Here is a 25365-nt window from a genome sequence, read left to right as displayed (position 1 = left end):
CCATCGCACCCACATCCACCTAGTTGGCCAACTTGCGGCCAAAGTTTGGCATTAGATTATGGTATTTTTCAGTTTCTGGATCTCAGCCAGAGGAGAAAATCTTGAAATTTGTTTGCATAAGCGTTTTGTACTTTACACAGGAACATCAAATATGTATTAAAAACGAATTAAGTTATTGTTTTTTATTTTAAAATAAATTACATTACATTACATTATTTTATATTTTAAACGATTTTTGGTTGTTCACGAACTTTTATAATGAATGGAACAAGTAGGCAAGGAGTAGCAACTATGAATATAAAACTTTTGCCAAAATCAGTAGGTCCAAACTTTCCTTACCACACGACCAAGTTAACAAAACAATATTAGAATGGTAAAAAGAAAAAGTACTGCCGCGGCCAAGCCCGTTGCAGAACCGATTCTCAGATATCCTCTCATATCCGAAAATGAGGTAATGGATCGAGAAGCTCGGTACATGAGCCGCCTTAATGATTTCACTGTTAGTGCGGAGTTAGTCAAGGGTGAGAAGCGATTAATAGACTAACAACTAAATGTATACAATATAAAACCAACAGGTGCCCAACGCGATTTTTATAATCAGGAGGTTGATAGAATGTTCCGAGAACACTGGGAGCATCATTTGCGTTGTGATGGCCTGCCACGTCCCTATCTTCCCGTCGAAGTACGAACTTTTATGTCCAAAATACGGTTTTACGACGAGATTGAAACGAATAATTCAATGGACTGGACCTTGTCGGTGGACGAACGCTCTATATTGACTCAGAATATCTTTAGGGTGGACAAAACGCGACGTATGATGATGGTCAACAAAGATAATCCAGGCGAACACTATGACCATAACGTTCAGATGTGTTTGAATGCATTGAAACAAATGGATGCAATGCTGGACAACGAGGCTGAAATGGTTCGAATGTCAGATAAAAGGCAAAAGGATGTAATTGAAGTAGGTTAATGTAGTTAAGATCAATTAGATAAATTTAACGCCCACTCACTATAGGTTTACACCGAAGTCGAGGCGGAAATTGGTGATCTCTTTGATCGCCTAACCTATCGAGTATTGAGCATGCAGGATGCTTATATGGAGTCTGTATAAATCCATCTTATGACTATCTGATTTTCTGACCACCTTTGTATGCCCTAGATCCAAGGATGGTCGAGTAGCTGTGTGGAGCTACACGTGTAACCCTTGGAGATTGGATTTGTGGGGACTGCGAAATGTGCCAATTATTTTTGATCAGTTGGAGTAAGTAACATCCAGACGAATGCACTTTCTGAATAGTAAGAACACCGAACAAATTTCAGATTGCCAGTAATGTTGGCCGAATTTAGTGCCACGAGTGTTGAAGTCCAGATACCAAAGAGTGTTCTTAAAGATTGCGTAACTATTCGCAGCTTACACATGGATTTTGATAACATTTCGCAAAACGCCAAGAGCTTCGAAATTGCCGTTAAGGCATCGCTCAATTATCCAAACGCTGGGATAGTGGACATAGAGAATTCGGTGGTCAACGAATGGCACATGCAACTCGAAATACAGGAGGAGACATTGAATTTAATGTTAACCAGGAGGCGAGAGTACGAGGACATGATGGAGCTCATCGCCGAGAAAACGGAGCAGGCAGCTAAGGCTGCTAAACAAACTGACCCCGATAAGATGGTCAAAATCACAATTCCAAAGGCACCAAAGGAACCGCCATATGTTCCGACTGGCATGTTTCCCGACATCTATGAAGATTTTCTTAGAATAGAGGAAAGCCAGTACTCTGGCTATCTCGATGAGGTATGCCATCCAAGGCACTTAGATATGCAGCCGTTCGAAGTGAGTGAAATAAGTTGATAATTCATTGCATTCTGAAATATTCCGAAATTCCGAAATAGGGTATTTAAAATAATTATAAAATCTATAATCGAATATAATGTCTATAAAATCGAAAGAATCTACCAAATGTGAATTCCTTAAAATATTCTGATATCAATAATCGACCATAATGCCAATGTCCTTGCACCTCCTTTAGATAAATCTCAGGGACTACATCATGCTTGGTGGTATTTACAGCATTATGTTCATCCGACGACCTGACCAAACCCAGTTCGAACAGTTCAACATCGTATTGCACGAGGATGGACGGGTGGTTCACATACTGACAGAAATGAAGGCCGATATACCGGTAGAGGCTGTACGGAAGTCAAATATAGGCAGGAAAACCAGGGAGACCTACCGGGGCACTAAAATCAAGCTGGAAGACGACGAACTTCCATATTTTATTGTAACCCTTCAAGTGGCCGCGGATCTTTGCAAATGGAGTGAGCCCGTGGTTTGCCATTTTATAACGGAGAAGGATTTTATTCCGACGGATTACAAGCGCGAATCCTACTGGGTGCCGACCATGCAAAGTGTTATAAGGCATTCGGAATATGCCGGTAGAAGTATGCTCAATTTAGGCAGTCAAATTTCGGGTGATTCTGCAAATATATTTCGGCCCAGTCTTCGGTCCTTTCTGAGACAGAGTAAAGTCGGAGCGGCTCCGAAGCCCGGAGTTCCCATAGAGGACTTCAAGCTGGAAAAAAAACTCAGCCATCTGGAAATTAGGACATTGGAAAAATATTGTCTACCCCGGATCATATCATCGTTTAAGTTTCCCGTAGACTTTCGAGATGAAAAACGAGAATTTATTAGGCAGGGCCCAAGGGCTTTGGTCAAGCGTCCAGATGCAGAGGAAGTCGTTACTCAGGTTAAGACTTTAGACTTTAACTATAATTCCCAGGTGCTGGGTCCGGAACGGATGTACCCCTACTTTCCACAAATGGATCCCATTAAGTATCCCATTCCCTTCGATGATTTGGAACCAGGTCCAGTAAACCCAACAAGTGCGCTGGAACTTCTAAAAACATTTGACAACATTAAATCGAAATATCAGGAAAAGCATATCGACTTAATAAGTCAACCCGACGAGCAGGACAAGAAATCGAAGCAAAAAAAACTGGGCGTAAAGGAGGAGGATGATGTACCAGAAGCACAGATAGCAAAACGAAAATTTTCTAAGCTTGGTGACAAAGTACGCTCATCTGTTAAGACGGACAGGATGGATCGAGTTACAGTCGGCTCAGACAAATCCTCAGTAAAAACTAACCCGATGAGCGAAGAACAAGTAACCCACTGGACAACTAAGTATGTCAAGGACGTCGTAATCGATAGAGAAACCAATAGCATTACGTTCAAGACAGATCGTCTGGGACTTTTGGGATTGGCCTTTAAGCGGTACGAGCATTTTCCATTTCGTAATTGGTCACTGCAGCCAAATGAGGAAAAGTGCGTTTATAAAAATCCAAGACGAACCCGAATTCCTCACATTCCTCTTTATTTTCAGTCCTGATGAGATCATACTATGCGTAGACACGTTCCACGTTCGCATCTTTTTCTATATCACGTGTAAGGGAGTTAGGGGCTATGTGACTGATCTGAGCAAGGGTTACACGGCCAAGCCGATTAAATATCTGGAGATTGTGGAACCAATATCAGACTTTCGGCAAATGCGTCAGGTAAGCCCACAAAGAAGGGGTTTATTTGTTATTCCTATCTAAACGGATCCCTTCTGCAGATATTTATTAGCAAAAACATCAATATATTTGCCGAGAACGATGCTAGTTTCTATATCGAAAATGGCTACTTTTCAATGAAACACGTGGCACTCGAGATGCACACCTACAATATTATGGCACTGCATTGTAAATTGATGAAGTTCTACCGATCGAGCTGGAATCGTCTCGCCGATCGACGCGATATCATCATGGGCATGAAGATCGCCAAGGATAACTCTGATTATTCTGAGGTCACGATGCGCATTACACCGGAGAAAACCACGTTTGTTCAGATTTCCGAAAATTGCTCAGATAAGGTGAATGTTATTGTGCTAAACTACATTAACACTTGGCGAAACATCGGCGTAAGTAGTTAAATTTCTTATCAAATGTGTATGGATTGCTTACATTGTAAACTGCAGAACTTTACGGATCTACATCAGGCTATAAATTCGATGGTGCCGAATGCCACAGAGGTGCGAAATAAGGATTCTATTCTTTTATATTATGTTACTAGGATGCTCAAAGAAATACGTCTTCTAAGCTTTTCGTAGAATTTCAATATACTTTGTACATCTATACCATATAATCTTGAATAAAAATTTATATATATAACATATAACTCGTATATTTTTAGGCTATCAAAATATGTTTGCTGCCTACACAGCCCTTGTTTCAACTTTCAGATGTATACATGTACTCAACCACAAAACAACACAACTATACACAAACAAAAAAAATAAAAAAACACAAAAATATTTAGTAGGATACTAATACCAGAGATTTGGACAAAAAGGTTAAGATGGGAAAAGAAGGTGGTACAACTACGGAAACACCGGTTCTGATAAGTGAAGCCGAAATGATGGAGCGCCAAAAGAACTACACCACTCGAATGCACGATATTGCCGCCGCCTGTGCTACATTCAGAAGTAAAGTGTTGAACAATACAAATAGAGTTGGTAATAATTGCGATCCGTTTTATAGAGTCGCTCCTTCAGTTTAGACTGCTAGAGGAAGAGCGAACGAATCAAGGTCGTTGGGATCAGTATCTTCGGTGTGATGGCTTGCCCAAGGTCCGATCCCCAATCGAGATTCGAACTTTCCTGGCCAAAATTCGCCACTTCGAAGAGATCGAAACGAAGAACTCCATTGACTGGACAATGGGGGTGGACGAACGCAGTGTTCTATCACAAAATATTTACCAAAAGGACTTGACCCGACCAGTGTTGCAAAGAACCGCTGTTGATAATCCTGGTTCTTATTTTGAGAGTAATTTAAAGAAATGTATGGATGTATTGCAGCAGGTGGATATTCTGATGGACAATGAGGTGGAAATGGAGCGTATGAATAAAAGTGTTTTGGTTGATCTTTTGGAAGTGGGTGGATATCCAATTTTAGAGCTACTAATCCAATGAGCTACTCACAGGTCTACAGAGATGTCCAACTGGAGATTGAAAGCCTCTTTGATCGACTTACTTATCGCATATTGCGAATGCAAAAGGCCTATATGGAGTAGGTGTTTTATTTGCAGCTCTTTTATTTGATATATTCAAAATCTCATTCAAGATCCGTTAATGGAATAGTGGCTAGGTGGAGCCACTCATGTGATCTATGGCGCATGGATCTCTGGGGTCTTTACAACGTTCCCATAATCTTTCAGCAATTGGAGTGAGATCCCCAAATAACTTTTAACCAAATAGTAGTTTTTAATCATCTCTCTCGTAGAGTACCACTAATGATTGTCGATTTTAAGGAAACTAGCGTCAAGGTCCAGGTACCCCTAAGTGTGCTGTGTGATTGCATTACCATCCGCTGTGTCCACACCGATTTTGACCACCACTCGCCGCATGCCAAAAGCTACGAACCTTTGACGGTGGAGAGCATTTTTATGCCTAATGCTGGACTCACAGACATGGAGGAGTCTGTGGTTGGTGAGTGGCTGATGCAGAACGATATCCAGGAGGAGACTTTGAACAACATGAATCGAAGAAGAGAGGAGTATGACGAGCTGATGCAGCTCATTGCGGAGCGAACCGAGCAGGCTGCCAAGGAGGCGAAGTTTGGTAAGGGCGGCGATGGTGATAAGCGTCCAAAGATAGTTATCCCGAAGACCCCGAAGACAGTGCCCCTTGTTCCTCAGGGCATGTATCCCGATGTATTCAAGGAGTTCCTTTTTCGCGAAGAGGATCAATACAAGAAGTTCCTGAGTACCTATTTCCATCCAGACAATCTAAGCTTGACACCCGAGGAGGTGAGTAGAGGACAGGATTAATTTTTCGAAAGATTAAAATCTTTTAATAACATATCTATCGCTAGGTTAATCTTAGGGAGTGTATTATTGTTGGCGGAATCTATAACATCTCCTTCGTGCGACGACCTGATCAAACGCAATTTGAGAAGTTTAATATAGTGTTGCACGAGGATGGCCGTGTTTTGAAGGTCATACCCCAAGTAGTGGCCAAACAGGATAATCGAAAGTCCCGTCTTACCGAGTATACTAGAATGACGCTCGGCACTTCCCAAATGAAGCTGAGCGAAGAAGAGCTGCCGTTCTTTGTGGTTACCGTACAGTTACCGCCACATCTGTGCAGGTGGGGCAAGCCCGAGGTGTGTCATTATTTAAGGGAGCTCCAGACCCCAACACGGGCTCCAGACAGGTCCACTCTCGTAACGCTAAATGTACTTTCGCCCATACGTATATCATCTGAATTATCCAAAAGGGAGGATGGCAGCGTGCAATCGACATTGGCTAATCAGTTTTCACCACCTTTGAAATCACTCCTAAAGCAGAGTATTACCTATGGACATTTTCCATTAAGGGGAGAACCGATAGCTAATTTTAATCTGGACAAATCGTTAAATAAGATAGAAATCATGAAGCTGGAAAAAATGTGTCTGCCTCGCATAATTTCCTCGTTTAAGTTTCCAAGCGAATTCGTCGAAGACCAACTAACATCCGAAGCTCTAAAGTCAAGGCCAAACCGTCTAGTAAAAAGGCTTGATACCGAAACAGCTGTGGAGGCTAAAACACCAGCGGAAATCTACTTCGAATATGAATCGCAGGAACGCCCTGAAAGAGCTTTTCCCATTTTCGAAAAGACGGTTGCCATTGAATTCTCTTCTGCTGCTGAGCTTATGCCATCTATTGAGTGTGGGAATAAAGCCACGGCGTGTGGATTACTATCCACTTTGGAGGACATCAAAGAAAAATACTTGCAGAGGCCCCAAGAATTGTTAGATCAAATTCAGGTCCAAGTGTCCAAAAAGTCGGAGAAAAAGGCGGAGAAGTGGGAAAACAAAAACGCGGATGGAAGATCAAGTGCTTTTAGTTTTAGGGATAGGTCGTCTTTTGCAAATGTAAATGGCAAAAAGACTGCTTTAGACGCTAAAACCAAAATAAATGAAACAGAAATAATGATTACCATTAGTACATCAGAAAATAAGATGGAAATACCAAGCACTTCAAAAACTAGGACCAGGAGGAGTGGTTCGGTGATGAAACGGCGATCAACAAGAAAGTCAGCCAGGATGGAAGATATGGACAGGTTTCGTCCTATGGATAGTGAACCACCAGTGTTGTTAGATCACTGGACGAAAGAGTACATCATGGAATCACAGATCAATCTAGAAACAAACACACTTACGTTTAGGACGGATCGTTTGGGCATTTTCGGATTGGCCTTCAAGCGATACGAGCACTTTCCATTCCGCGATTGGTGTCTGCAGCCCAGTGAGGATAAGTAAGTGGTCGGTCTTACGCATCTTAGGGGTACTCTATGTATAAAATCCCATCCTATACAGTCCAGATGAAGTCATCCTCAGTCTCGACACATTTCATGTGCGAATGTTCTTCTACATCTCAGCACGAGGAGTGCGTGGCTATGTGACTGATCTGGTCAAAGGATATACTGCCAAGCCGGTCAAGTACTTGGAGATCGTCGAGCCAATCTCGGACTTTCGCGAACTGAGAAAGGTAGGTTTGTGGAGAGTTCCTTACCTCTTTGACGCCGATTTTTTATTTTTCAGCTACTCATTGAAAGGAATCTGAATATTTTTGCTGAAAACGATGCTAGTTATTACATTACAAATGGTTACTTCTCCATCAAGCATATTGCCTTAGAGCTGCACACCTACAATACCATGGCTCTGCAATGCAAGCTGATGAAGTTCTGCCGATCCAGCTGGAATCGCCTAGCCCAACGACGTGATATCATCGTGGAAATGAAGATAGCTAAGGACAACTCGGACTACTCGGAGGTCACAATGCGTATTACACCCGAGAAGACAACCTTTGTCAAGATTTCCGAGATGTGTTCGGATGATGTGAATGTTGTGAAGCTTCGTTACGAGGATACTTGGCGGAATGTTAACGTGAGTATTCATTGCTATTATCACTATTATTATTCGTAGGAGTGTTATCAACAATTCCCTTAACTGCAGAATTATAATGACTTTGGGCAGGCCATTTATTCGCTTAATCCCCATACCCTCGAGGGTTCCAATAAAGACGCGATGCTCTTCGTCTACTTAAAAAGGCTTCTAAATGAGATTCGTCCTTTAAGTTACTCCTAGGGTATTGTCAAGATTTCTGTATAAATTTTACAATAATTCATATTGTCAGATAAGTCATTTTTGAAAATGTCATTGCAGTCAGTTACATTTATAAACTGACACAGATACACTAAAACAAATACAAAAAAAAACATTTTTATAAAATGGTAAAAAGGAAGAACCAGGACGCGGTTTCCATTAAACCAGCCGTGGAACTTCTTTCGGAGGAGGAGTGGATGGCCCGAAGAAATATATATATGCAGCGTTTGGCGGATCTTAAGACAAGTGTAGCCTTTATTGATGGTACAGTATTGTAAAAAGAGTTATATGTAAAATATATAGAGCAAGGTTTTTTCTCCAGATGCCGTCGAGGAGTACAAGGAACTTCAGAAACAAAAGTTGCGTAACGACAAATGGAATAGTTACTTGGCTTGTGATGGATTACCCAATCCCAGTCGACCCGCCGAAATTCGAAAATTCATATTCCAGCTTAATTTTATGGAGCAAGAGTCGTGCGCTAACGAAATAAGCTGGGTTCTTTCAGTGGACGAGTGTAGTGTCCTCTCTCAAGCACCTGACAGATGCGATAGGACCCGAAAAATCATGGAAAAATCAAGGCCAAACGTAGGACAGCTCTACGATGAAACAGTGCAACGTATCCTGGCAACCATAGAAAGGGTACAGAGAGTTCTCCGTAACGACGATGAGCTCGTACATTTGCCAACATTTCAAGTCCGTGAGCTGGATAAGGTAAAAACATGCCGTCCATTAAAACTACAGTTCTAGGAATCAAGGTGTTTTAGTTTTCCGTCTAGATTCCTAATGAACTTTATGGGGAAATAGAGAGTTTCTTTGACAAACTGACCTATCGCGTGGTCTCTTCTCCTGATGCCTTAATGATGTAGGGTCATGTGAATTTCTATGTTATTTCATCGTTTTGATCGATGACCTTGCATATTTCTCGTAGGAACAAGGATAGTATCTTGTCATGCTACTGCTATAAATGCAGCAACTTTGACCTGGAGATATGGGGACTACAGGATGTACCCATTCGTTTCAATTACTTGAAGTTAGTCATTGACTTAATGGCACTGCCTGAAAATACATTAATTAATATTTTCAGGCTACCCGTAATGTGCTCCGATCTGAACTGCGTGGGTGTGACTATTCAACTGCCACTCAGTGTGCTTTGCGACAATCTTACACTGCGGTGTGTGCGAACCTTCTTCGATCCGCTCTCCCATCTGGCCAAAAGCTTTGAGCTGGTCATTGATAGTTCTGTAATCCCAAACTGTGGTCTGGTGGATATCGCAGATAGTGTAATGAGCGAATGGATGACCCAGATGGATATACAGGAAGATCTCGTGGTTAAAATGGAAACGGAAATGCGGGCTTACAATGAGGCCATAGCGTAAATATATATATAGGATCGGTCACTAATAGTTATAATACGTACCGTTCTCTTCCAGTTTTATCGCACAAGCCGAAGCAAAAGAAAAAAGGAAGTCTCAGAAAAAAAAAATTGCGATTCCAAAGCCGCCAAAAATGCCACAAGAGCTTCCAGCTGGCATGTTTCCTGATCCACGCAAGATATTTCTGGAGCACGAAAAACGAGATTGCACTGACTTCTTTAATAGATACTTCCATCCAGGCAATATAAATTTACTGCCCTCAGAGGTATGTCATATATATATTAAATTGGTAACTACGTGATCAACTCTAATTTTATTTATAGGTGAACCTGCGTCGTTTCATCATCTTAGGTGGCATAGTCTCGTTGGTCTTTGTGGGAAAAGCCAAACATGCCTCTTATGAGAAATTTAATATAACGCTGCATGAGGATGGACGTGTACTGCGGAAATCTCTAAATATTTTGGACGAATCGAGTACGGAGGAATGTAGTATGCAGCCTAGCAAATTGGATATCGGCACAGATATAATGAGGGATACCGAAGTTGGGGAAGCCTCTAAAATTCCACTGCACTTGGAACCAGATGAGCTGCCTTATTACTTTCTCACCTTCAAGGTGCCCAATCATTTGTGCTTGTGGGGAGAACCCATTGTTTGCCAATTCTTCGAGAGCGAAATCGAAGAAACGCCGTCGAAAGCGAAAGCAGAAGAATTGGATAAAAAGCTAGACAAAAAGAAAAAGCCTGTGCGAAAGTCATCCCGAAAGGAAAACGAATCAGTACTCAGAGTGCCAACCACGTCAGGATCTGTAAGCATGTCAGAGGAGAAGCCACCGCAAAGCAACAGGCCAACATACCACCAGCCGGCTCGAGAAAATTCGGTCAATATCTACCGTCCATCTGCTTTAACAATTGTGCGACAGAGCGGTATGGAAACGGAGCAGATACAATATAAAAAAACGTTTAAGAACTCTAATCTGGTGAAGGAGCCAATATCAAAGAGAAATCTTAGCCTTCTTCAGGATCAATGCTTACCCAGAATAATATCCTCGCTTAGGTTCCCGCGAGACTTCCAAGATGATAAGATGGAAGCACAGGCTATGAAAAAGATTCCGGTTACGCAACTTTACAAAAGGCAATTGACCGAATCAGTCGGATCTACACAAATCGAGAAGTTCAGTTTCAATTACGAAGATCAGTCCAATCCAGAACGACTGTACCCAAAGTTTCCTGTGACGGAAGACTTGCGTGTGGAGACTGACCGCACCGATAGTTCGAAAGAGGAGGGTACTATGCTTGGCCTTCTAAGAACGTTGGAAGGCATTAAGGACAAATACTTGGATGCTCCGAAAAGGATTGTGGAACAAACCACACACGCCGTTAGAATGAGCAGGAAAGCTTATTCAGATCCCATTCCTACGACTCGATCTCGTCGACAGAGTTATTTCGGAAGACGGTCTGTCAGACAGCTGGACAGTAGCATCATGAGCATTGCTCGACCGGTGGATATAGAGTATGAACTCAGTGAAACCAGCGACACTGGTGAACAAATGATTAAGAGCAGAAAAGATAGTCGACTGCCTTCGACGATTTTATCTCAAAGCGCAGAACCCAGAAACGCTGCCCACTGGACTACCGAGTTCATTCTGGAGTCGAGTTTTAATAAGGAAAGTAAGGTGGTTATCGTGAAGACGGATCGATTGGGACATTTTGGATTCGCCTATCGACGATACGCGCATTTCCCCTTCAGGCACTGGGAATTGGAGAAGAACGAGCAGAAGTAGGGAATTATGATTGCCCTCAAGCTAATTTTACCATAATTATTCATATTTTGAAATTGTCCTTGCAGCCACGATGAGATCATCCTAACATTGGACACCTACCATGTGCGTGTAGTCTTCTTCATCAGCAAGGATGGCATACGGTGCCATGCGATTGATATACCCAAGGAGTACGTTCATAGACCGTTCAAATATATAGATATCGATAAACCCATCTCGGACTTCGTCGAGCTTCGCAAGGTTAAATATGTCTAATCTTCAGAGAGAATTCCTTGCGTTTGTACGTCCCATTACAGCGCCTTCAGGACATGAACCTGAACGTGTTTGCGGAGCTCGACGCATGTTTCTACATCGATCAGGGCTATTTCTCGCAGAAGCACCTGGCAGCTGAGTTGCACATCTACGATGCCATCGCCGTGCACGGTAAGCTGATGAAGTTTAGCCGCAGCCAGTGGAATCGCCTAGCAAAGGATCGTGATCTCGTGCTTTGTCTACAAAATACCCGGGATATACACGATGGGTCGGAGGTCACGGTCCGGGTAACGCCCGAGGTTTCGACCTTTGTGGATGTTTCGGAGCTCTGTTCGGACGATACCAAAGTAATAAAACTTAATTATAAAAGTACTTGGCGCAATATGGGGGTAAACTCTGAATGTAAACAGTATTGTAATAAAATGTACTTAATGTCTTTACCCAACAGACCTACTCGGATCTGCATCAGCTTATCAACTCTATGTATCCACAAGCCACGGATATGCGTAATCGCGATGCCAACCAGATGTACTATATTCGCCAGCTCCTTCAGGAGATCAGACCATTGAGCTTCTCCTAGAACTCCATGTATTCACAAGCCACGGATATCCGTAATCGCGATGCCAACCAGATGTACTATATTCCCCAGCTCCTTCAGGAGATCAGACCATTGAGCTTCTCCTAGATCCGCGAACGCTGCTCAACCAACAACTACCAAACAAACACAGACCACAGCGTACACTTTCCAATTACCAGCAATTAAACTCAATTGCCGTACAACGAAGTCTTGAATTATTTCCATTGGTTTAGCTTAAGTTGTTTCTTCACGCTTCAATTAGTGGAGTGCGTTAGAAACAGTCTGTGGTTTTTGCTCTCCACCCCTCGTCTGCAATGCAAGGTCTTTTGCTTTACTGTCTACTGACTGCCCCCTTAGCCAGCATAGAAGTCCTTGCCCAGGACCTCAACCAGACCATCGATGTGAACAAGTTGGCAAAGATTGTGCAACGGCCTGGATTCCAGACCCGGGTCGTCGGTGGTGATGTCACTACGAATGCACAGCTCGGTGGCTATCTAATCGCACTGCGCTACGAAATGAACTTCGTTTGCGGAGGCACCCTGCTTCACGACCTTATCGTCCTGACGGCAGCGCATTGCTTTCTGGGACGGGTGAAGATCAGCGATTGGTTGGCCGTCGGCGGCGCCTCCAAGCTCAATGATAGAGGTATCCAGCGTCAAGTCAAGGAAGTTATCAAGTCGGCCGAATTTCGCGAGGATGACATGAACATGGATGTGGCCATATTACGGCTAAAGAAACCCATGAAGGGCAAGTCTCTCGGACAGCTGATATTGTGCAAAAAACAGCTAATGCCAGGCACGGAACTCCGCGTTTCCGGTTGGGGTCTCACCGAGAACAGTGAGTTTGGCCCACAGAAACTATTGCGTACGGTGACAGTGCCAGTCGTGGATAAGAAAAAGTGTCGTGCTTCCTATCTGCCGACGGGTGAGTGGAATATTGCACGGCAATATGGGGTTAATAACTTTGGTAACTTTAGATTGGGAAAGTCATAAGCACTTTGATTTATTTTTAAAAGGTATTTAGCATACACTACTTTTGTCTTAAGAACCTTTCCGAAAACACATTATTTGTTTTCAGTTCATTTAACAGACAGTATGTTTTGCGCCGGAGTGCTGGGAAAAAAAGATGCATGCACCTTTGACTCCGGCGGTCCCTTGGTGTACAAGAATCAAGTATGTGGCATCGTGTCCTTTGGCATAGGATGTGCCAGTAAGAGATACTACGGTGTCTACACGGACATAATGTATGTGAAGCCCTTTATCGAGCAGAGCATTAAGGTGTTGCTGGCAAAACGATGATTAAATTTCAAAATTAAAGAAAGAGATTATCTGATACTTATTGGACTGTGTCGCATGTATGTAATATGTAAGTGGTATTTGTCTCGGATTAGCTGCATTCGCCACGCTTATATTGTAAAATGACTTGGGTGGAAGGTCTATTGGGCAAGTGCCATTCCACTCCACTCCCTGTGAACAATGGAATGGCATCTCGTTTGCTGCGTGCTGGCTTGCACTTTAGTTTCGACCCAAGTATATGGCCAAGAACAGGAGAAAATTGTGCTTTCCCTGCCGGATGAAAGTGGTCAACCGGGCAAAAATCTCACTCTCGATGTGGCACAGCTGGCCAAGATAGTTCTTCCATCACCACATGAAACTCGCGTAATTGGCGGCCATGTGACCACAAATGCCAAGTTGGGAGGATACCTAACAGCCTTGCTTTATGAAGACGATTTTGTTTGTGGCGGTACATTGCTCAACGAAAACATCGTCCTGACGGCGGCTCACTGTTTTCTGGGTCGAATGAAGGCGAGCGAATGGATTGTGGCTGCCGGCATTTCGAATCTCAATCAAAAGGGTATTCGACGCCATGTTAAGGACTTCATCCTGTCCGAGCAATTTCGAGAGGACGACATGAATATGGATGTAGCAGTGGTACTGCTGAAAACTCCATTGAAGGCTAAAAACATCGGAACACTGAGCTTATGTTCGGTGAGCCTTAAGCCAGGCGTAGAACTGGTGGTTTCCGGATGGGGCATGACCGCTCCCCGAGGACGTGGGCCCCACAACTTACTACGTACGGTGACAGTGCCAATTATTCACAAAAAGAACTGTCGCGCTGCCTATCAGCCCACGGGTAAGTTCGTATGGAACTTAAATAGGGCTTACTCCACACGACGGTCTTGTACTGTTTATTTTATTTGCTTTAACAGCTAAAATAACCGACAGTATGATATGTGCTGCAGTGCTGGGACGTAAGGATGCGTGCACCTTTGACTCAGGTGGGCCGTTGGTGTTCAAAAAGCAGGTGTGTGGCATAGTGTCCTTTGGCATTGGATGTGCTAGCAACCGTTATCCTGGCGTCTACACGGATGTTATGTACGTGAAGCCTTTTATCGAGAAAAGCATTAAAGCTTTGCTAGCAAAACGATAAATAAAAGCTTTCTACACTTAGAAATCATTTATAAAATATGTTCTGGTCTCATTTGGTCTCGCTCTTTCGGATTTGGCTTGCTTAATTATAGGCATACCGAGATAGAAATACATCGTATTTTGATCGGTAAGACTCCACTGGTAACATTGCATGGACATATACCGCGTAATTGTACTGGCTTCATAACAATTCTCAGGAGGGAGGCACAACTTAAAGTTGAACATGCTGAGCAAAAATAATAGTGCTAATCAAATTTATTGCACGGTATATTTTTACGATTTATTTGCAAGATTGGGATTGGTGTTGAACAGGGGAAAGACATATAGATCCTTTTTGAAAGCATAAATATCCTTAATGCTTGAAGGATCATCGCTCTCTCCCAAAAACTCAAGTCTGATCTTATCGGTCATTGGCTTAGCTGAATCTGTTTCATTTGCCATATTGTCCTGTACATCGTCTAATAAGTCACTCAAAGATCCGGATCGACTGGCTTGGGCTGTTGAATTTGATGTTTGATTATGGTTTCCCACCACTTGGACAGAAAGTTTTCTTAAATTGTTTTTATCATTATCATTAAGGAAGTTCAATACGTCCTCCTTCGTTAAATGGCTCAGCATTTGTATTTGCGTTTCTATCCGATTAAAGAAGTATTCTTTTGTGACAATCTCACTCCAATTTCTCAAAACTTCCTCATCCAAACTTGTGTCGCCCAGCTTTTTTCCATTAATTAGAGTTTCTCGTATGTTCTTAAACTCTGTATCACTCATCTGGGAGACAAGTTCAGCCATTCGAGACCTAAAGGCTTCAATACGTTGCTCCACATAATCTGCTCGATGTTTTGTCTCCTGAGTATTTATGGTGATAAGAAAGGCCAACACACCATATCCAATTCGTTGATGAATTCCCAAGCTGTAGCCCAATTGCTCCTGAGTCCTTAATTGGTTGAAAAACGGCTCCTCGACAATTAATTCCACCAGATCCATGATGCATTCCATTTTCAGATCACTCGGTCCTATTTGATAGTAATTGGTTATAATTGTATTTGAATCATCCTCGTTAAGCGTTTTAGCTCTTAAATAGTATGATCCCAATGGGATTTGCAGTAAATGATTATCCAAGGCCGATAAATTGTCCAACTTTTCGCTTTTATATGTGTCAAGAACTTTTTGCATTAAATCTGTGGCTTGGTCTTCCGTAAAATTGCCCTGTATTAAACCTTTAACATACATTTTTTTATGAAAATTTTCCTTAAAGGATTTTATATCATCCATGGTTATATCGTCAACAGATTCGTATTTTGAAATCATGCTGAAACGCTTATTTTCCAAAATGCTAAGGCGCAAATCAAGATTAAGAGATTTCCCGTTTATAAGGGCATTATAAATTTGTCGTTTCTTAAGATCCTTGAAAGCATTTACTTGACCTATATCCAGCTCAATAGTTTGCATCATGTTTAATATAATTTCTACCAACAGGGGCAGCTTTTCATTGTACCCACTGACTCTCATAACCAATCCTTTATCACCGATGTATAGGCCATAAGTTAGACCTGCCTCCAAGGCTGGGTATAATTGCTCTGCCATTCTGAATTCCACTAAATAGGTAAATAGGACTCCCAGCATATATTGCTTGACACTTTCACGAACTAGTGGAGTGATAAAATACAGGTTTATATACCCATCTGGAAGTTTGAAAATGTTATCCTGGCGAAACCAGAGTTCGCATAAATCATTTCTGATCAAAGCCTTCGGACTTCTGGAAACATGTGGTTTTCCCGATTCTACCCAATGTATTTTAAAATCCGTGGTTACAAAGGGATTTGGTTGCGGATAGTGCAACTCTTTTATAGTCGCTGACTGTTCCCACATAGTTTGCCATTTTGGGGGCATAGAGATGGTTTTGAACTGAGTTCCGAACCAAGGTTCTCTCTGATCGTATTCATTTTTCTCATATGGTATATAGGATGAGATCATTATATTAAAATTAAATTTATTCATATGCTGTCTTAGAAGCTCAATAGCCGATTCTTCGTACTGAAAATAGAGCTGAGGTCCAGTAAGTACATCTTTTGATGGCAGGTAGTTAAAGCTCTCAACAATGCTTTGAACATGGTCAATAGGAGGCGGCTCGATTTGAAATCGAAAATTATTGTTTTCAATTTGTTGAGATTCCTTATAGGAATCCTGAAGTTGATCGCTATTAATTATAAGCTTAACCCACGCAAATGTGGCTTCCAACACCTCGTCTATGTGATCGAAGCCATCGTCAGACAGATAAATGCATATATTGAACAAGGAGTAAATTGAGTTGGAATCGAAACTACTTTCAGCAACTCCTGCCACAACGCTAATGCACCAAAGGTGATGACGTAGGTATGCACATAGACTTCCAACTCCCTCATAACCAATGAGTTGGGAAATAAACATATCCGGCTTGCTGCGGTAAAAGTTCTTCATTGGGGGTAGCACCCAAGTAAGCTCCAGCTTGCACACATCTTCAACGGGCTGAACTAGGAATACATCCTTGTAGAATTGGTCTCGAAAGGCTTTTTGGTAATTTAACTGGGATACGTCAATGGAATTTTGCTGGCTAGTAGGAATATCTGCACAATGACGGACCAGCAATTCCTCCAACTCATCCAACGAAAGCTGGGCTTGGAGTGCAACAACCATTCGGTTGGAGCCGTAGTGATCTCGGTAAAACTTGTGAAGCTCTTTGTGCAGGCTGCTATCATCGACGCCCTCTTTAAGGGTCTTATAATTTCCCCAACTGAAAGTGCCATGTGGATATCCCTCACTGGCTAAGCTCGCCAGGATCTGATCTCTCCGCACCTCATCTCTCATATGGGTCTGTTCGAACTCCGACTGGACGGCAGAGCGTTCGCGACTCATGGCATCGGGAAGCATTAGTGGAGCCTTCATTAGGTTCATGAATAGATCCATACCCCTATCCAGGTGAGTTTGATCCAACTCAAAGTAGAAGCAAGTCTCCTCGTTTTCAGTATGCGCATTACTGAAACCGCCGCTTTTGGTCACAAACGAATCGAATTCGTTCTCTACGGGGAATTTCTCAGACCCCATAAATATCATGTGTTCCACAAAGTGTGCTAATCCCTGATATTGTTGCGGTTCACTAAATGATCCAACGCCAACAAGTACTGCACATGCCGCCAATTTCCCATTAAAATTCTCGGTGGAGGAATTCAAACTTTCTCTGGACGCACGATGAATTGACGGCTCGTCAATATAAGAATCCGATATTAGCATAGCACGTAATCCATTTGATAAGGTCAAGGCACGGTAAAGTTTGCTGTCACCATCTGATTTGTCTGGTTCTTCGTGATATTGGACCACAACTGAGGCCGTACTCATTGGATATTGTTGTCGATTAAGCCATTTTTGAACTTGTTTTGTAATTCTTCTTAGACCGAGGCGTGGCCTGAAACACATGCTTTGAACAAAACGAAAAATTTTTAAAAAATATATATATTCGATGTACATTATGAAGGGATTTTTCTGACAGCATACGAACGGAGATATTTTAAGGGAATCCACTAACTAGTTAGAAGAGCATCGAGTTGTTGCCATTAATTTATACAATCGTAATTCTAATCAAATTATTTTACACCGATTAGTTTTCCTAAAGCCACTTTTATACGGTCAGAAACGAAGCTGTTGTTAAAATCCATTCAGTGCTCGGCATGAAACGTCTTCTATTTCTCTTTCTGCTTGCTGGTATTTTAATAAACAATCATGCCCTGCAGCACAACGAGACCATTGACTTGAAAAAGTTGGCCAAAATAGTGCTGCCTCCGGCTTATCAAACCCGTGTTATTGGTGGTCGGGTGACCACCAACGCGAAATTGGGCGGATACCTGGTGGCAATGCGGTACTTCAATAATTTCATCTGCGGCGGTACTTTAATCCATGAGCTCATTGTCCTCACGGCGGCGCACTGTTTTGAGGACCGAGCAGAAAAGGAAGCCTGGAGCGTGGATGGTGGCATCTCCAGACTCAGCGAAAAAGGCATTCGTCGTCAAGTTAAGCGCTTCATTAAGTCGGCCCAGTTTAAAATGGTCACCATGAACATGGACGTGGCTGTGGTGCTACTGAATCGACCGATGGTTGGAAAAAACATCGGAACTCTATCCTTGTGCAGTACGGCCTTGACTCCGGGACAGACAATGGACGTATCCGGCTGGGGAATGACAAATCCGGATGACGAGGGTCCGGGGCATATGCTCCGCACGGTATCAGTACCTGTGATTGAAAAAAGAATATGCCGCGAAGCCTATCGGGAATCAGGTGAGAACGCTTGCAATGTAACTCCATGAAATGAAAGTACATTCGCACGTTATTTATATACTTAACTTAAAAGTGCGTTAATATATTCTAAAAGTCGCATTCCTTCAATGCAGTCTCCATATCGGATAGCATGTTTTGTGCCTCAGTTTTGGGAAAAAAGGATGCTTGCACCTACGACTCAGGAGGTCCCTTGGTTTACGAAAAACAAGTCTGCGGCATTGTGTCCTTTGGGATCGGATGTGCGAGCAGGCGTTATCCCGGTGTCTATACGGATGTTCATTACGTAAAGCCATTTATTGTAAAAGGCATCAAAGCTTTGCTCTCCCGTTCCAGGTAACTGAAATAAACTTTTTGCATTAAGATACTGCAATATTATTTTGGCTTTTGTATTATATTTCGTAGGATTTTTAGGGTTGTATAAAAATGATAAATTTACATCGTCATATAAATTATGCCTACCTATCGAATAAAAGATTTTGTTTAAAATGATTTTCACTCTACTCTTCTTTGTTAAATTACAAATTTCGATATTTGATTCTGAGAGACTTTTGATTATGAGTAAGTTGTTGGAACTTTCGCGACCACGATCCACTGGCCAGCGAGTGACCATCCGACTCGACTCCTTTGGGCTATTGCGTGCAGGCGGGAGTCGGCAGCTCCTTGCTGATCGTTGACCGATTCCATAATTGATTGGTCTCGGGATGATGGGACCCAAAAACTGAGGCTGTGTCTTCTGGCCGTAGGGCACAATTTTTTAGAAACGACGTTCGACGACTTGAGTACTTTTACTTTTGCCCTGGACAGAACAGCGAAATGTAAATTAGTCGACCGAGTTCGCTAAAAAGTGGGGCTACCAAAAATTGATGTGGCAGGTTTTGAGATCGCATGACTGACTGCCTTTCGTCCTCTTGTAGCTGCATTTTCGAATTAGTTTAATAATACAATTAATTGTTATTTATAGCTTCCTTTGCGCTTCGCAAACGCAGCATTTAAAGGCGGAGATCTGATGGCGATGGCCCAGACGCTGTTTTGTGGCACGCAAGGCCCAATTTGGTGGGGCCACAGGTAGACTGTGTCTTAACGGTTCTCAGCTGGGCCTAATAATAGAGTTGGCCATGTTAGTTGTGATGTGGAGGCGGACTCTCCTTCCATCTGCGCCACAGGATATTCCTCACTGAACTTTATGGAATGCCCCCATAACCGACATAAATATCCACACAAGTGACACTTCTCATCCTTTCCTGCGGCGCTGTTTCGCATTAAGTTTATTTATCTGCTTTTAAATGGCATTTTCACTTGCATATAATTCTCGTCCTTCTCCCATGTAATGCGCACTGGAAACAAAGGCAACATAATGTAAGAGCCGCCATAACAGCACGAAGATGCCCAGATACTCCGAACTGCGCACTCCATGACTACCATTTACCACTACTATTTTTATCAGTGGCTAGGCCGCGACGTGCCCCACGTGGAGCAGCAAGGAGCAGCATAGAGCAGCATGGAGCAGCCTGTAGGATAGGAGCTGATTTCGACATGCAAGACAACATGCTAGCTGGCACCTACTTTGCCCATCGAGAGATTTACAGATGAAGCCGTGCTGGGAATGGAAAGCAAGGAAAAAAAAAACCGACCAGAACCAAGTGATATCCATGCCATTTGCCAATCAAACAAATCAAATAGGTAGAGCGGATTCGGTTACAACAGTTTTATAGATCCCATTCCGGGATCTGTTAATTAAAAGATACACACGTACTTTTAGTAGAAAAGTAAAGCAAACAAATCTTCGGGTCTGTACAAATATACTGGATCAATAGCGGCATTCTGTGAGATACATATTCTTGGTTTTACGATGCGCTCACTGTTTCGAGTGTTTGACTGGCTTAAAAGCCAATAAAATTTGCTGTTAATTGTTTTGGTAAATTGAAAATTAGGTTTTGGGAAAAATCATCGCACAAGTATGCATGGAACGAGTTCAGGCTTGAGTTTCGTATCGGCGTTTCCAGTTTTATGTCCGTTGTTTGCCCAGCGCATTAACTTGGCCACTTTTAATGAACTTTGTGAGTGGAACCATCTGCCGCCATACGATCGAGCGGTCATCAGCGGCCTTAGCCCTTCCAAACGAGACAAATCGAATCGCTTTGCCGAAAGCGAGCTGAACTTTAATCGGATTAAATGTAATTTAACTTACTTCTATGACTTTTACCACCATTCCAGCGCTGTGTCGGCAGAAATCGGTTAATTAAAGTTGTACAAAGTTCCAAGCCGATTTCATGCCGCGTTGAATCAACAAATTGTAAACTTTTCCGTACTATCCAACTAACTGGGGGCTGAAGGGTAAGGGAGCAGCACAAGATGGGGGAATCATTTGTACTTACTTAAGTGCTTGATCATGCTGATATCATCACCTGGCAACTTTCCTTTGTGCCCTGCGTACCCACAATGCAATTAGCGGGGTCTGCAGACGCCAGGTGGTCTCCAGTTTCTCGCATCTCCACTCTCATCGCCCGCAATCTTAACCATCGAAAACCATCAGGAATCGGTAAAGAAATAAATACAAGGAATATTACAATATGGGTGCAGCGAAATTGGAGGCGGGTTCGAGTCGAAATCGCTGTGCTCTTCGTTGCGATTCTTACTGTACTGAACATTATAACAATGCGCTCTTCTATGCGATTCTCAAAAGATTTACGTAAACTGTTTAGCAAAATGCATGTCAAAAAAAAAAGGATCTCAATTTGCTTTATGTTTTAAAGTTTCTCGTTATACACTTTCTTATCCAACTCCCTATCAAAACCATCAAACCCTTCATATAGGGCAACACTGACTCAAAAAATCGAGCCGCTGTGTTGACAGTTATTGATCGATGATATTGTAAACACAATGTCGAAATTAATTTTTTATTTTTCTCTCTGTTTTCGGGCTTTTCTCCGGTCTGATCTGTTACCTTCAATTGTACGAACTCATTGTGATGAATTGTAATTGACTTTTATTTTGACTTCAGCGGTTGGTCTTAATGAATCCGCTTAAGCTGCCTCCAGTGCCGTGGAGTTCCCCTTTTTCCTGTTCATTTTCCACGTTCAAAGGGGGGGGGGGGTGAGCTCAACGTTCCAATAAGTGACACTGACTAATTTGGAACCATTAATCTCGGAGCTGCTTAGCGTCAGTCACGCTGGTCGGGCAGCCATCAATACGCATCAAAATCGAATGCGAATAGTGCATGTTTACATGGATGGATGTGCAACACAACAGGAGACACACTTCTAGGTCAGCACGTATAGGTATATATTTTAAATATAACTATTATTTTTGTTACTGTTATTCATGCACATATTCTTAAAATACTACCAGCAGATAAGTGCTATTATTTTGACCGCAATTGTGGCCCAACAGTCTCCATGACGAATGTGTGACCGCTGCGTCTCGCTTGGGTGTCGGTCGTTTGGTGTTCCTACTTTGCCTCCATTTCTAAGCCCAGTGTGCAGTACTAAGAGCCCATTCCGATTTTCATAGAGCCCACCCATTCCCGTTCCCCATTTCCGCGGACATTGAGCCGAGTGCGGTCGTGGACTTGGACGTGGATTTGAATCTGGATGCCGACGTGGACAAGGCGTCCAATCAAGCCGCGTGTCTGGCAGTCAACTAGTCACTCACTTCGGCCACAGAGACTGCGTCGGTCCGTCAGTCAAATACTCGCTTTAATTTCGACCTCCTCGCGATTAGCGAAAGCACCAGGAGAAATATGTTTGGCGATTAAAACGTATGTTCCAAGTAACTAATATTTATAGTTATCATTTTTTATTAACAATTTTTATTTGGCACAATTTTTACGACATGACTTTTATCCTCATTCATCTATTCAATCTAAGTGCAGATTTCCGTTGAAAGGGAAATAATTGCTTTTAAAACAAAAAAGTTATTTAAATGCTGAGCTAATAAAATATTCAGGTTTATTTCGCGGTGTATTGCTGCATGAGTTGCTGGAGCTGCATGACTACCGGGCATAATTCCTGCACCACCGAACGAAATATGGTACCGAAATGAACACATTGCCAGGTTGGCGGTTCTGCGCACGCGCACAGTTGTTGGCCAGGCTTAAAGGCCCCTTCGTTGATGCCCTGAAAGCACTCTCGTTCCTACCCTGCTCCATCCCCATCACCATTCGCATCCTCCGCTCCATCTGCGGCTCGCTTTGGCCTGGCGACACTCGTAACCGCAGGGCGACGGCGCAGCCCGTTTTCGATTAACGATGACCGTGGTTGAGGACCAAGACGAGGACGCGGATGGAGGCAACTTGAGCGTGTGCCAGCCGAGCGAAATTTTATCTGGATGCCCAGCCGATCAGTTGAGAAGCTAGAGCTAGGCTACACTGAAAAAAAGTGATTTCAAATTATTTTTAAAGGTGAAACCATTTCAGAAAACATTTTTGTTGTGCTGCAAGCTGCATGCGAAGTTGTATGGTATTTTCAAAAGTGTTATTGAACAATTATTTTTTAATTTTTATGGAGATCTTAAAATGGTTTGGGATGTGTAAGTCCGAGTTGAGCACTGAGTCCGTGGCAACGCCTTCGGTTTACATTTTACAATCCTAACAAGGTTAGGCCGCCCGATAAACGGAGCTGCACTCGTTTGGTTATAAGGCTAGGTTGTGATCTGGGCTTTTCAGCTGAAGTTGCAGTTGAAGATGCAGTTGAAGTTGCAGCCGAAGTTGGAGGCTGGGGATCGGAACTTGGAACAGGCAGCTTGCAGCTGGAGGTGGCACATGCCTAACCGGCAACCAAGCTGCTATGCAAACACACACACACACACACACTTATACGGAGCGGAATGGTGGCCATGGCTACGAACTGTACATACGGAATTGCACATTAAAAATGAGCAATGGGAGTGGGCGGAATACGGAGGAATGGGAAGTGGGTTCCGAGGGTTTCGTGGCAAGCGGGCGGCTGATTCCAGCCGAGCGATGTCTTTTTCTGTGGCAGAACAAGGTTGGAATGGCCTGCGTCGCCGCTACCACCGTCTCTGCACCGGTAGAAAAATCATACTGACATAATAATAAACTAATAAAAATAATTAAAACACTGTGAAGGCCAATTGATTTTGCTTGCTCATTTGGGTACACACAATGGCCACTTAAGTTAAACAGTTTTAAAGCCCCTGGGTAATTGTCGATGGTTCTAAATTTATGCTAAGCTTTTGTATTTAAAGGGCTCAGTCTTAAATAATCTAAAACATTAAACTATTAAGGGTTGGATAGATTTTTCAGCTGACACAAGGCGATAAAAGTTTACATTTTTATGCTGTTCTCTTACCGAATTAAATACGAATTCACTATTTTCTTGCAGTGCTCCGCCGACTCTGCTTAATGCAATTCAGGCGAAAGGCGCACAAAGGGACAGCGAACAAGATGCCGAGTTGCTGATTGTGCGGGCAGCGCAGTCGACGCGGGCAGAGGTGTCCGCAAAAGCTTTTGTCGCCGCCACAAACATGGAATATGACAAGCTGGTGAGGAGTAGGATGGGATTCGGATTGGGATGGAATGGGATCGAGCTGAATGGGCTGAGAGCAGCAAGAGGAGGAGGAACGGGAAGATACTGCTGGATGGTGCCTGGCATGCAAAGCATTGTCAAGTGGGGAGCAGGCCAAGTGCTACACAAAAACCGAGCGACAAAGAAACGTCGCAGAACGCTGCCGACGCACGTGAGATGTGGATGCATTTGATGCACGGAGCGAGAAAGGGATGTAGAAATTAGTAGTTTGAAATTATTGTAAAAGAATTCTTCTGTTTGTATTTTTTAGTTAAATTAATTACTTATCCATAAATACACTGTCTAACTATTTCTAAGCCACTTAAAGGTATAATATAATCTGAAAAGACCTCTCTATTTGAAATAAAATTTCAATGGTAAATAGAGGAGCGGCTCTTGAATGTTTAAATAAAGTTTAATGCTTGCACTTTTTGTTCCAAGTGCATGATTTAAGAGTGTGTAGGCTTCCCTGTGTGGGCAGGGTAGGGAAGCCAGGCGAAAGAGCGATGGAGAGAGCGAGAGACAATGGCGACAATAAAAATGCGATCGCACAACATGCTCCACAGATAAGTTAACGCAAAGTGACAACGTACAACTTTTAATGGAATTGTCGTCGCCGACGGTGGGCGGTGGGGCGTGGCAGGGTAGTCAGGAGGGGAGTGGGGGTATATATGACATAGCCAAGAAGTCACCGCATTTGGAGCGCTGCCAAGTCAGTTGAACTATGTTTACTTTAAGGATACGGCCGCCACCTGGAAAAGGGACCTTCAAAGGCTGCCTTACACGATTCCGAATCCCCGATTCCGATCAGAAGTGGGCTGAGTGGGGGTCGACACACGAGCACATGAAAATTGCCTTCGGCAGCTACTGTGGCACAAGCTAAAGAGAGAGGATGAGAGCGAGCGCGATCGAAGAGAGAGCGCCAGCTGCTCCCAT

General features: G+C 42.9%; 7 protein-coding genes and 1 long non-coding RNA gene across 15 annotated transcripts; 7 read left to right on the top strand and 1 right to left on the bottom strand.

The window, feature by feature from the left end:
* Positions 1–329: 329 nt before the first annotated feature.
* On the top strand, positions 330–4218 carry CG33286 (uncharacterized protein). The gene is made up of 9 exons (NM_001104183.2): positions 330–521; positions 576–964; positions 1019–1104; positions 1163–1264; positions 1324–1840; positions 2037–3331; positions 3390–3561; positions 3621–3965; positions 4023–4218. Exons 1-9 carry the CDS (start codon positions 371–373, stop codon positions 4152–4154), a joined length of 3189 nt encoding a protein of 1062 aa, NP_001097653.1. The 5' UTR covers positions 330–370; the 3' UTR covers positions 4155–4218.
* A 148-nt stretch (positions 4219–4366) lies between these two features.
* CG33287 (uncharacterized protein) lies at positions 4367–8264 on the top strand. Its single transcript, NM_001144521.2, has 9 exons — positions 4367–4529; positions 4585–4976; positions 5027–5112; positions 5167–5268; positions 5326–5851; positions 5917–7340; positions 7402–7573; positions 7627–7971; positions 8041–8264. The coding sequence occupies exons 1-9, from the start codon at positions 4403–4405 to the stop codon at positions 8170–8172; spliced, it is 3306 nt and encodes a 1101-aa protein (NP_001137993.1). The 5' UTR covers positions 4367–4402; the 3' UTR covers positions 8173–8264.
* Positions 8265–8267: 3 nt separating this feature from the next.
* Positions 8268–12375, top strand: CG12983 (uncharacterized protein). Of its 5 annotated transcripts, NM_001144520.2 has the most exons (10): positions 8268–8454; positions 8513–8901; positions 8967–9052; positions 9119–9220; positions 9275–9562; positions 9621–9828; positions 9887–11340; positions 11410–11581; positions 11638–11982; positions 12042–12371. In NM_001144520.2, exons 1-10 carry the CDS (start codon positions 8316–8318, stop codon positions 12171–12173), a joined length of 3315 nt encoding a protein of 1104 aa, NP_001137992.1. In that variant the 5' UTR covers positions 8268–8315; the 3' UTR covers positions 12174–12371. The 5 variants fall into 5 exon arrangements, with proteins under 5 accessions (NP_001137992.1, NP_001246853.1, NP_001262133.1 ...); NM_001259924.1 differs by lacking the exon at positions 8967–9052 and having other exon boundaries at positions 12042–12375; NM_001275204.1 differs by having other exon boundaries at positions 8967–9220; positions 12042–12375.
* Positions 12376–12474: 99 nt separating this feature from the next.
* CG10587 (uncharacterized protein) lies at positions 12475–13493 on the top strand. Of its 3 annotated transcripts, NM_001144517.2 has the most exons (3): positions 12475–13094; positions 13147–13185; positions 13248–13493. In NM_001144517.2, exons 1-3 carry the CDS (start codon positions 12485–12487, stop codon positions 13466–13468), a joined length of 870 nt encoding a protein of 289 aa, NP_001137989.2. In that variant the 5' UTR covers positions 12475–12484; the 3' UTR covers positions 13469–13493. The 3 variants fall into 3 exon arrangements, with proteins under 3 accessions (NP_001137989.2, NP_649273.1, NP_001287136.1); NM_141016.2 differs by lacking the exon at positions 13147–13185; NM_001300207.1 differs by having other exon boundaries at positions 12475–13185.
* A 150-nt stretch (positions 13494–13643) lies between these two features.
* CG11037 (uncharacterized protein) lies at positions 13644–14632 on the top strand. Its single transcript, NM_141015.2, has 2 exons — positions 13644–14303; positions 14380–14632. The coding sequence occupies exons 1-2, from the start codon at positions 13646–13648 to the stop codon at positions 14598–14600; spliced, it is 879 nt and encodes a 292-aa protein (NP_649272.1). The 5' UTR covers positions 13644–13645; the 3' UTR covers positions 14601–14632.
* Positions 14370–18096, bottom strand: CG10588 (uncharacterized protein). 2 transcript variants are annotated; one of them, NM_001300206.1, is made up of 1 exon: positions 14370–18096. In NM_001300206.1, the coding sequence occupies exon 1, from the start codon at positions 18047–18049 to the stop codon at positions 14873–14875; it is 3177 nt and encodes a 1058-aa protein (NP_001287135.1). In that variant the 5' UTR covers positions 18050–18096; the 3' UTR covers positions 14370–14872. The 2 variants fall into 2 exon arrangements, with proteins under 2 accessions (NP_001287135.1, NP_649271.1); NM_141014.2 differs by having other exon boundaries at positions 14860–18096.
* A 183-nt stretch (positions 18097–18279) lies between these two features.
* Sems (Seminase) lies at positions 18280–19275 on the top strand. The gene is made up of 2 exons (NM_141013.2): positions 18280–18904; positions 19018–19275. Exons 1-2 carry the CDS (start codon positions 18301–18303, stop codon positions 19239–19241), a joined length of 828 nt encoding a protein of 275 aa, NP_649270.1. The 5' UTR covers positions 18280–18300; the 3' UTR covers positions 19242–19275.
* A 4971-nt stretch (positions 19276–24246) lies between these two features.
* On the top strand, positions 24247–24671 carry lncRNA:CR45243 (long non-coding RNA:CR45243). Its single transcript, NR_125030.1, has one exon. It is a non-coding gene; the product is annotated as a long non-coding RNA:CR45243 (long non-coding RNA).
* The last annotated feature ends 694 nt before the right edge of the window (positions 24672–25365 follow it).

Source organism: Drosophila melanogaster, chromosome 3L (assembly GCF_000001215.4).
Source record: "Drosophila melanogaster chromosome 3L".
Classification (NCBI taxonomy): Eukaryota; Metazoa; Arthropoda; class Insecta; order Diptera; family Drosophilidae; genus Drosophila; species Drosophila melanogaster.
The sequence above is the reverse complement of the archived record's forward strand: the minus strand, read 5'-3'. Positions and strand labels throughout refer to the sequence as shown.

What these genes read in the sequence shown, in the direction of transcription:
- CG33286 (NM_001104183.2), top strand. Translation starts at nt 371, where the DNA reads ATGGTAAAAAGAAAAAGTACTGCCGCGGCCAAGCCCGTTGCAGAACCG. An exon ending in GGCAAAAGGATGTAATTGAA is followed by an intron (nt 965 to 1,018) that starts GTAGGTTAATGT and finishes CACTCACTATAG; the next exon opens with GTTTACACCGAAGTCGAGGC. An exon ending in TAGATATGCAGCCGTTCGAA is followed by an intron (nt 1,841 to 2,036) that starts GTGAGTGAAATA and finishes CACCTCCTTTAG; the next exon opens with ATAAATCTCAGGGACTACAT.
- CG33287 (NM_001144521.2), top strand. Translation starts at nt 4,403, where the DNA reads ATGGGAAAAGAAGGTGGTACAACTACGGAAACACCGGTTCTGATAAGT. An exon ending in TTTTGGTTGATCTTTTGGAA is followed by an intron (nt 4,977 to 5,026) that starts GTGGGTGGATAT and finishes AGCTACTCACAG; the next exon opens with GTCTACAGAGATGTCCAACT. An exon ending in ATACTTGGCGGAATGTTAAC is followed by an intron (nt 7,972 to 8,040) that starts GTGAGTATTCAT and finishes CCTTAACTGCAG; the next exon opens with AATTATAATGACTTTGGGCA.
- CG12983 (NM_001144520.2), top strand. Translation starts at nt 8,316, where the DNA reads ATGGTAAAAAGGAAGAACCAGGACGCGGTTTCCATTAAACCAGCCGTG. An exon ending in ACTTCGTCGAGCTTCGCAAG is followed by an intron (nt 11,582 to 11,637) that starts GTTAAATATGTC and finishes GTCCCATTACAG; the next exon opens with CGCCTTCAGGACATGAACCT. An exon ending in GTACTTGGCGCAATATGGGG is followed by an intron (nt 11,983 to 12,041) that starts GTAAACTCTGAA and finishes TTTACCCAACAG; the next exon opens with ACCTACTCGGATCTGCATCA.
- CG10587 (NM_001144517.2), top strand. Translation starts at nt 12,485, where the DNA reads ATGCAAGGTCTTTTGCTTTACTGTCTACTGACTGCCCCCTTAGCCAGC. An exon ending in TGCTTCCTATCTGCCGACGG is followed by an intron (nt 13,095 to 13,146) that starts GTGAGTGGAATA and finishes TGGTAACTTTAG; the next exon opens with ATTGGGAAAGTCATAAGCAC. An exon ending in CTTTGATTTATTTTTAAAAG is followed by an intron (nt 13,186 to 13,247) that starts GTATTTAGCATA and finishes ATTTGTTTTCAG; the next exon opens with TTCATTTAACAGACAGTATG.
- CG11037 (NM_141015.2), top strand. Translation starts at nt 13,646, where the DNA reads ATGGAATGGCATCTCGTTTGCTGCGTGCTGGCTTGCACTTTAGTTTCG. An exon ending in CGCTGCCTATCAGCCCACGG is followed by an intron (nt 14,304 to 14,379) that starts GTAAGTTCGTAT and finishes TTGCTTTAACAG; the next exon opens with CTAAAATAACCGACAGTATG.
- CG10588 (NM_001300206.1), bottom strand. Translation starts at nt 18,049, where the DNA reads ATGTGTTTCAGGCCACGCCTCGGTCTAAGAAGAATTACAAAACAAGTT.
- Sems (NM_141013.2), top strand. Translation starts at nt 18,301, where the DNA reads ATGAAACGTCTTCTATTTCTCTTTCTGCTTGCTGGTATTTTAATAAAC. An exon ending in CGAAGCCTATCGGGAATCAG is followed by an intron (nt 18,905 to 19,017) that starts GTGAGAACGCTT and finishes CCTTCAATGCAG; the next exon opens with TCTCCATATCGGATAGCATG.